Source organism: Haliotis asinina, chromosome 11 (genome assembly GCF_037392515.1).
Source record: "Haliotis asinina isolate JCU_RB_2024 chromosome 11, JCU_Hal_asi_v2, whole genome shotgun sequence".
Classification (NCBI taxonomy): domain Eukaryota; kingdom Metazoa; phylum Mollusca; class Gastropoda; order Lepetellida; family Haliotidae; genus Haliotis; species Haliotis asinina.
The window spans coordinates 52884153-52895275 of record NC_090290.1 but is presented as its reverse complement, the minus strand read 5'-3'; the positions used below and the strand labels follow the sequence as shown (position 1 = coordinate 52895275).

General features: G+C 43.8%; 1 protein-coding gene across 1 annotated transcript; it reads left to right on the top strand.

Moving 5' to 3' along the window:
* Nucleotides 1-5816: 5816 nt before the first annotated feature.
* Nucleotides 5817-9206, top strand: LOC137255539 (allatostatin-A receptor-like). Its single transcript, XM_067792967.1, has 2 exons — nt 5817-7109; nt 9168-9206. The coding sequence occupies exons 1-2, from the start codon at nt 5817-5819 to the stop codon at nt 9204-9206; spliced, it is 1332 nt and encodes a 443-aa protein (XP_067649068.1).
* Nucleotides 9207-11123: the final 1917 nt, after the last annotated feature.

The window sequence follows — 11123 nt, the reverse complement described above, 5'->3', positions numbered from 1 at the left end:
TGGTTGAAATACTGCCGATGTGGCATAAAATCGTGACTCACTGAATCCTATATATCTGTTCCTTGTATGTATCCAACACGTGTGTTACATGTAAATGTCTTCGATCTATGTGTCCTTACGATCTGTAGCATGTATGTGTAATATGTATGTTTTACATGCATATTTTCTAAAGATGTGTTCCATGTATGTGTCCTATAGATGTGTTTCATGTACATGTGTCCCATGATGTGTCCAATAATAGTGCTTGTTGTATGTGTCCTATATATGCGTTCCATGTATGTGTCTTATACATGTGTTTCACGTTTGTGTCCTATATATGTTACTTATGATATGGCCGAAATACTGCCGATGTGGCTTAAAATCGTAACTCACTCACTCCTTTATATGTGTCCTATATGTCTGTTACATGTATATTTTCTAGATGCTTTCTTGCTTGCATGTAAGTCTCCTATACGTGCATTCGATGTTTGTGTTCCATGTATATGTGTTCCACGTAAGTATGTGATATATATATGTACACTTTACGTGCCATATGTGTTATATATGTGTGTTCTATATGTCCTTTATATGTGTTTCATGTTTGTATTGACTATATGTGCCCTATATATCTGGCCAACGTATGTCTCCTGTCCTCCTTTGCGTCTCTCTTGCCATGCTTTTGCCAAGTACACCTCTCATCACGTCACACACCAGAAGGAACGTGGGCTGATCGATTATTCAAGACGTTCGAGAGGGAATTGATCTTTGATTCAAAGACAGACCCAAGAGACGAATGACTTCGTTTCTGAGTATTGACGATATGAATCACTTTTCAGTCCGTTTTGTATGCATAAAAACGCAGAACCATCGTATTTTTGTTTCGAAAGAAGGTATTCCAGTTTTGACCATTGTCACACTTCGCACACACCAAGTTCCATCCGTATATTAACCCGGTCGCCAAGCATCCCTGGTCAAGTGAGTGCGAGTGTGTGAGTTTATATTTGTGTCACTTTTAGCAATATTCCAGCAATATCACAACGGCGGACACAAGAAATGGGCTTCGAACACTGTACCCCTTTGGGGTGTCGAACCCGGGCCTTCGCCCAGTGATGCGATTCTAAATCATACTTGCACAGGGGGTTTGAACCCTATACATTCGGGATGGGTTATTGATTATAAACACACACACGCACGCACGCGCGCACACACACACCTCCTCTGAAGGTTGTCAAGAAAACAACCACACTTCGTAATGCTAGGTAAAGACACAACCCACTGTTTGACAAGAATAACTCCACACACCAGAAATGAGTTTCACACATTCGACCCGTGAGGATTCGAACCTACAGCGAATCCTTCGGAGGTTACTATAGATTTTAGCACATGTGTTTCACATTGGTGTCTTATATATGTTAGTCACGATATGGCCGTGATAAAGGACTCTCCTGCTCAGATGGGCTGTACATAAGGGGCCTCACACCGACGGGTCAATATCAGTCACTCACTCACTATTTCTCTAAATGACAAAAGTTAAGAGTTTGCAAGAGTAATTCTCACCAATGGGCTAATAAATCTTGCCCGAACGAGCTTCCCATGTTTGGGTAAATGATTTTGTAAATATTACGTCACTACGACTCAAATTATCTTCTCAGCTGTCACTGTCTAGAATTTCATTTTCAAACTGTCATTCCCTAGCCGACATACCTCACAATCAAATATAATGAAATCTAATTGTTTTGAACCAGGAACAGCTGTTTCATAAGACAACCCATGTGATATGATATGTAGCCATAATATACGGGGAATTAATGTGGAGAGTACCTCGTAATTTTAGGAAGTACGTGTTAATCAACGCACGAGATACAGGAAACATGTATCAGGCGCTGGGTGGAAAACACACTAATGAACATTATCACAATATAATTCACACTAAGACCTATTGTCGCACTATAATACTTTATAATACCTATTGTCACATACCCAATAATTTCCATTATTACAGACACAGTATATACACGCAGGACCATATACTAATTAGAAGGAGAAAGCAGAATCTCATCACTGTATTATTTGTATTGACCATGAACTTTTGATCTTTTGAACATATACTACAAACAAAAAGTATGGGAACACTCTAAAATTTTCAAGACATATGTGAACTTAATCGTGGTGAGGTGATGTATTTTACAATGTTGCATTTCACTCAAACTCGACGAATATTTAATCAGTTGCTTCACTGCAAGTTCTAAAATGTTCTTTAAAGTGCCCATTAAGCACACAAAAAGTTATATTTACCATAGAGTATATATGATTTCACCACCATTAGGTTTCTAGTTGCCTGTAAGTTTTAGGGTGTTCCCATATTTTTTGTTATTTTGTGTATTTTTATTTTATGTGGACATAACGTTGGATAAAGTACTGTGACTATGTGTTCCCGTCCACCCAGCTGTGAATGGGTATCTCGTAAGGATGGGAAAGGCACATGAACTGTGCTGTAAGAGTTAAATGGTCCTCAGGGAGCTGAGACTGAAAATACGACATGCCGTCAAGATTGACATCCGGTGATCAAGGGAAAAAAATAAAGCACGTTTGGTCAGCAGCTGGTTATAAGTGCTATGCATATTTTGCTATCATAATTATGTAATGGGAGGGCATCCAACATCCATCATCCATCCATGTTAAATGATAACCACGACTTGATGCAAATTCCCTTTCCTTCATATTTCACTATCAAAGTAAGAGAAAACTAAAAACACAGTCAAAAACACAAATAGAACAAACATGGTTTGCTGTAACTCTACAACACGTTCACAGCAGGAGTCCACCACACCAACGACCCAGTTCCCGACACAACCACACCAACGACCCAGTTCCCGACACAACCACACCAACGACCCAGTTCCCGACACAACCACACCAACTAACCACTTCTCGACACAACCACACCACACCAACCCACCAGCTCCTGACACAACCACACCACACCAGCCCACTACCCCCTGGCACTACCACACCAACCCACCACCTCCTGCCACTACCACATCACACCAGCCCCGCAGCTCCCATTTGCACTACCACATCATACCAACCCACCAGCTCTTGACACCACCACACCACACCAACCGACCACCTTCTGACCCCACCACAAATACTCACCACCTCCTGGCACCAGCCCACCATCTCCTGGCACTACCACACCACACCACACCAGCCCATCAGTTCCTGGTACTATCACATCATACCAACCTACCAGCTCCTGGCCACAACCACACCACATCAACCCACTACTCCCTGACACAACCACACCAGCCCACCACCTCCTGACACTACCACATCACACCAGCCCACCAGCTCCCCTTTGCACTACCACATCATACCAACCCACCACCGCTTGACACCACCACACCACACCAACCGACCACCCTCTGATCCCACCACACCAACTCACCACCTCCTGGCACTGCTACACCACACCAGCCCACCAGCTCCTGGCACAACCACACCACACCAACCCACTACCCCCTGGCACTACCACACCAGCCCACCACCTCCTGACACTACCACATCACACCAGCCCCGCAGCTCCCCTTTGCACTACCACATCATACCAACCCACCAGCTCTTGACACCACCACACCACACCAACCAACCACCTTCTGATACCACCACATCAGCCCACCAGCTCCTGGCACCACCACATCACACCAACCTACCAGCTCCTGGCACTACCACACCACACCAGCCCACCAGCTCCTGGCACTACCACACCACATCAGCCCACCAGTTCCTGGCACTATCACATCACACCAGCCTACCAGCTCCCCTTGGCACTACCACACCAAACCACACCAGCCCACCAGCTCCCGACAGTACCACACCACACCAGCCCCGCAGCTCCTGGCACTATCACATCACACCAACCCACCAGCTCCTGATACCACCATACCACACCAACCAACCACTTTCTGACACCACCACACCACCTCACCACCTCCTGGCACTACCACACCACATCAGCCCACCAGCTCCTGGCACTAACACATCATACCAACCTACCAGCTCCTGGCACTACCACACCACACCAGCCCACCAGCTCCTGGCACTATCACATCACACCAGCCCACCACCTCCTGACACCACCACACCACACCAACCAACCACCTTCTGACACCACCACACCAGCCCACCACCTCCCCTTTGCACTACCACACCACATCAGCCCACCAGCTCCTGGCACTACCACACCACACCAGCCCACCAGCTCCTGGCACTACCACACCACACCAGTCCACCAGTTCCTGGCACTGCCACACCACACCAGCCCACCAGCTCCCATTTGCACTACCACATCATACCAACCCACCAGCTCTTGACACCACCACACCACACCAACCGACCACCTTTTGATCCCACCACACCAACTCACCACCTCCTGGCACCACCACACCACACCAACCAACCACCTTCTGACACCACCACACCAGCCCACCACCTCCCCTTTGCACTACCACACCACACCAGCCCACCAGCTCCTGGCACTACCACACCATACCAGCCCACCAGTTCCTGGCACTACCACATCACACCAGCTTACGAGCTCCCCTTGGCACTACCACACCACACCACACCAGCCCACCAGCTCCCGACAGTACCACACCACACCAGCCCACCAGCTCCTGGCACTATCACATCACACCAACCCACCAGCTCCTGACACCACCACACTACACCAACCAACCACTTTCTGACACCAGCACACCAGCTCACCACCTCCTGGCACTGCCACACCACACCAACCCACCACCTCCTGGCACTACCACACCACACCAACCCAGCAGCTCCTGGCACCACCACATCATACCAACCTACCAGCTCCTGGTACTACCACACCACACCAGCCCACCAGTTCCTGCCACTACCACATCACACCAGCCCACCAGTTCCTGGCACTACCACATCACACCAGCCTACCAGCTCCCCTTGGCACTACCAAACCACACCAGCCCGCCAGCTCCCGACACTACCACAGCACACCAGCCCACCAACTCCTGGCACTACCACACCACACCAACCCACCACCTCCTGGCACTACCACACCAGCCCACCAACTCCTGGCACTACCACACCACACCACACCAGCCCACAAGCTCCTGGCACTACCACACCACATCAGCCCACCAGCTCCTGGCACTACCACACCACACCAGCCCACCAGCTCCTGGCACTATCACATCACACCAGCCTACCAGTTCCTGGCACTACCACATCACACCAGCCCACCAGCTCCTGACACCACCACACCACACCAACCAACCACCTTCTGACACCGCCACACGACACCAGCCCACAACCTCCAGACACTACAGTACCACACCAGCCCACCACCACCTGACACCACTTTAGATGTTTTAAATTACATGTTATGAATCAGTTTCATTAGAAATACATGCTTCGAAGTTAAAAAGAGGAAAAAATGAATATATGTTCAACATATCCAATTATCGAACAGATGTTTGCTTAAATATATTACAGTGTTATGCGTTATTTTCGTTAAGAATATTACAATCTTTCAGTGCCGCTTAATCGCTGACACTGATCAAGCCTATCACTGGGCAGTTATGGATTCCAACAGAACAGGACCTGCCATTCGTTAGTTCCATGTACTACTATCTTCAAGTTAAGGTAACGCCTCTTCACGTCCCTGTTACTTTCCTCGAGCCTGTCGTTGGGCAGTTATAGATGATACCAAAACATGGCCTGCCATTGGTCAGTTCTACCTGCTAATATATACAGTTCACGGTACCGCCACTTCACTGGACAGACGACAGCACACCAACATGGACAACACATCGACCTCGAGCTTCAATGTCTCTGACTTCTTACCTCCTCAAGAAACAGACATGGAATGCAACATGTCGACTGGATGCGACGTCCATGACGCTAACCAAACTGACCATCTGTTTGACAGAATTCTGCACATAACAGAAATCACTTTCACCTGCTTTGATATTCTGAACCTACTTGGTAACGCTCTCTTGATGTTGCTGATCTACAAGGCTTCGACAAAGATGGAAGCTTCGGGGCGCATTCTCATGAACCAGGCCGTGGCTGACGCAGGAAATGGACTCTCCTGGCTTATATTGTATGGGGTCATGTACACCAATCCACACAGAGATATCCTGCAGACGACCCTCCTTGTTCAGAGGGTTGTCATGAGTATCCTGTATTCTGAGTCTGGACTGTCACTGGCCATGACACTCTTCGCCCTTCACATAGCCATCTGCAATCCTGTTTCCTACAAGATCTACCTGGAACACAAACATATCACTGTGTTCATTGCAGTATCCTGGCTCGTGGTCATTGGCACCTGGAATCTGGTATTTGTAGCAGACAACTACTTCATCCTGGAGCGTGATTCTATCATGGTTAAACTGAATGTTACTGAACAAAATATCTGGTTTGCAAGCCTTACTTTAACCATGAATGTCATTCTGCCTCTTGTCACGGTCATTATCTCCTACACAAGGATATGTCTGTTTATGCGCAAGGAAGAGAACACTTCTATCACATCAGCCTCCGCTACCATGCGGTATGTCCGTCAAGCAAAAGGCATTCTTCTCGTTTCTATCACCTATATGGTAACATTTGTGCCTCTCTTCATTTTTGATCTCTTCAAAGGTTATTTTGAAAGTGGCAATGCCGTTGTTCTCTTCATTTCTGGAACCAGCTTGGCCTTCCTGAATTATGTGTACCATGCCTTCAAGCTGCCCCTGTTTCTGTTGGCCTTCCCTTCCTACCGCCGCGTCCCCTACCGACTCTTCTTTCAACGCCAAAGATCGGAAGATTTATCTGTGGCCTCTGACCATCGAGAAAGATTCAGATCTGAAAAAAGCAACGGTACCAAGCATGATGACGGTGGATTCCAACAAAATTTTGAGGATCCTAGATCTACCCCGATACAGATGGATGGAACAATCGAGGTAAAGGGGAATATTGGAAGAGTTAATCATGCCTTTACCAAAACCTGTTCTGTGAACCATGACGACACGGCAACAACAAACGGTACAGTCGATGACATCACTTTCAGCACAAACGATGACGTCATTCCGAACGTCATCAGTAACAAACCGGTAAGTGACAGACAAGAGATTAACACATATCCACATGATCATTACTTCTAAATTTGAACTGTTCTTGATTGATAACGATTGATAAAACGTTGGATTGATGTGACATAACTAATGAATACTGTATTGAGATATAACAATTGTTGTTATCTTACTCCACACATGAATGTTGTTTTCTGATTGGCTGAGTGCTCTTCTATTATTACCTATGTTACCCGCTGGGAATGCCGAACTTCACCGTGGAAATTAATTTGGTACTTCGTGTTATTCTTTGTCACGTATAACTGAGTCACGTATGTGGGAATCGGCTTCATGTTAAGCGGCTTTCTTTTTTATTTTTTTTGTTATTGGTTCTCATGCTGACAATGTCGTACAATGAAAATATAGATAGATAATGTACAGTTATATCAATATTATCATAATAGACATATACGATTGGGAAGAGAAGGTCCCATCTGTGATTGAAGTCTTCTATTTTATTATTACTTTTCGCATACATGGTTTTCGACGAAACATATTTCTTTCAGGGTTTTGATAAATACAGTTATGTTAGGATGCATATTCTTAACACTACATATGTAAATAGTGCTTAGTCAATTTTTGGGGATTAAAAAATTGGAAAATGGATATTTTCAGTGAATAATTCTTAAAATCCCATGTTGAGACACAAATGTACGTTTTATGGATATTTTCAGGGAGAATACAAGGCACCACTAATACATGGATTAGAAATGTCAGAAAAGTTTATGCTAAATTGTATTATGGGATGAAAAAATGAAAGGTTGACGTGTTCACTTTCTAAAATCTCGCATTGAGACCCAAAAGTACTTTCATATGCTTACAATGAGGACACAAAGAACTTCTAATGCATGGGCTGGAGAAGTCATATGGCCTGAATAAGTCAAAGATAGAAGACTTCATAGAATATGTTTTCCATGTTCAATTGTAAAATAAGTACAACTTCAAATTCTCCTTTTTCCCCATCTCCGATCTGATCTATCTGATATCAAGATAGTCTGAGATTCAGGTTAATCATAGACATTAAGGTGACTTAACTTTACTTACAATGATACAATCTAGATATTCTACATAAACTGATTCGACATCTCCGTGATATATGAACCCAGGATATATGAATCAATTCCTTTTAGAGCATCACCACCTCGTCATCCATGGCAAACGGTCCCCTGACTGGCAAAAACGTCATTGGTATGCGTTAATCCATGTTCTCAGATTGATCTACCCTTAACGCTTAGAACGGAACTGGCGTTGCTACGTCTCTTCTTCGACGCCGTTGTTCTTATATCAAAAGGGGGAGTTTTGGGCCTATCTAGGCTACTTCATCCCCGCCGTTGTTCTTACATGAAAAGGGTGAGTTTTGGGCCTATCTAGGCTACTTCACCCCCTTCATTGTTCTTATATGAAAAGGGTGAGTTTGGGGCCTATGTAGGCTACTTCATTCCCTTCATTGTTCTCATGTCAATAGCGTGAGTTTTGGGCCTATCTAGGATACTTCATCCCCGCCGTTGTACAAAATATTTATATTTCGTAACATGATAACATATATAATGAAACAAAAAAAATATTTAAAAAAAAACAGGAAACAAAACAAACAAAAACAAAAACACAAAGAAACAAAAACAAACAGAAAACAAAACAAACAAACAGACAAAAAAACAACCTTACTTGAAGTGTAATCCCAAATATAACATATGCTACAGATGTACGAAAATTACCAGTGTTATGCGAATGCAAACGATGGAAGGGAGATAACTCCAATTATGTTTTCTATCCAATACCCATGCTTCAAGCGGTTCAAAATTACCATTGTGATGTTCGATAACATATAAGCGTTGTTCACTGGTCCCTCTGTGCCTATGGTTAGACGTAACTTGTGTAATGTGTGCGGATTTTGTAGATTTTGTGTCATCGTAACAAATCAAAGGTCTGACTAAAATAAAAAAATAATAAGGTAGCATTCGTTATATTTACTGATCTCTCGACGGTGTCTCATTTTGTGTACACTGTATCTGAACAATTTCTTATTTCTGTTTCTTCCAGTTCTCTCGGCAGGCCGCCCCCCTTGATGGTTCTGAATAGTATGGTATTTGATCAGAGGAGGCTAAGCACAAGACGACAAGTGACACTCGTATATCCATCCATCCATCCATCTATCCACACAACACCTGAAACTTCAGTCCCCACCCTCTGAAACAGTATCTGAAACGTGCAAGACACCTTTTGGTTCAGTGGTAAGGCGTGTGCCTGTCACACTGAAGGCCTGTGTTGGATCCCCAGTGGAAGCACATAGGTTCTGGTCCTGAAGTGGGCATATTTCCGAAGCATATAGGAACAAGTTACTTAGATTCACATTGTCTCACTTCACCCAGCTGTAAAATGAGGATGTCCTGTGACATCTCCTGATGTGAGTGTTTAGGTCATTGCGCCTAACAAGGAGCATGGCTGCATAGTACCCTGGGAGTTGAAAAAAGTATCTGATGGTACGATAGGTTTATATGACCGGGGATTGTAATATACGTAGCGCCGTGAGCATGCAGTATGCCTGGAAATGGGCGTCATATATGCGAACTATTAATCACTCGGTGGGAGTTTAGGTCTTGTCCTTCCAATGACGATGCCGTAAATATCCAAAGATTAACAGTTGCGATTGCACTGTTGCACTACACTTGAGTTTGGTTTGAGATGAAACATTACCTTTATCACAAATAAGCACAACATTCTGACAGTTGTCAGACCTTACAATACTCAATCAATTGTTATATTTTCTGGCTTCCCAGCCCTAATTCACATGTAAAACACTGCTCTACGCAAGGTACAGAGCAAAAACATTCTTCATGTGTAGCATATGTGTAAATCTGTCAACACATAACAAAGTCAGTTGAATTGTAAACAATATTTGTTGTCAATATAGACGAAATATATTGCCAACAAATTAACTTCAGATACGTTAAGCAGTTTTGGAGACATATTGAAACTATTCCCTCTAACATTATAAGTGTACCAGGTGATCGGGCGAGTCATGACAGCCAAACAACTGAAATCTGTTTCCAGTTTGCTACTTTCACTTTGTCGTGGTAATTGCAAACGCAAACGATTAAGGACATGTGGCAATCAATTGTAGGCAGATAACTTAACCTAGCTAATTACACACCAAACATTGCAATAGTCATAGGGGTTAAGGTCTCGTGGAGCACATATATTAAACGGTGATGAATGCAGCTTTTGACAATTTGGAGAAATTCTGTTCCACGTAGAAGTATGACGATACAGAAAGTTCACGATACGATACATATCGCAACATCTTGGAATGATACAGTATGATTCGATGCACATCGCGATATGCTACCTTTTGTCATTTTCTTTAAAGATGTATATTTTGATGTCAAGTAACAGTGTAAAGTTTGAAACAACCATCAATTTCCAGTGAAAATTAGCCATTTTAAGGTCAGCGATACATTTCAAGATAGGAAAAAAGTATTGCCCCATAAAGTATCACGATGGTCGATACCACGATATATCGTCACAACTCTAGTTCCACATATCTGATGTTAACGTGTTTAATGATGATCTCTTTGCCTCATGTTTTAGTTCTAAGAGTTAAATATGTCTATATTTTCCAGTCATATTGCAATGTTAATGTTTATTAGAGATAATATTGTGTTAAGGTACTGTCCAATAATGAATCTTCAAGTTGATTTTGTTGCTTTAAAGTGATATCCAACAGTGAGATATGTCCACCAGATACGTCAAACAGGTATCTTCTGTCTCAGTGGCGGAGCTGTTTAGATGACAACACTAATTGTTTCATATTACAATCGTAAAGGTTGTTTGAGTTGATGATGCTGTGGTAAAGTGAAATCCGACATTGGCTGTTTGAGAGTGAGTGAGTGAGTTTGGTTTTAAGCCGCTTTTAGCAATATTCCAGCAATATCACGGCGGGGGACACCAGAAAATGGGCCTCACACATTGTACCCATATGGGGAATCGAACCCGGAT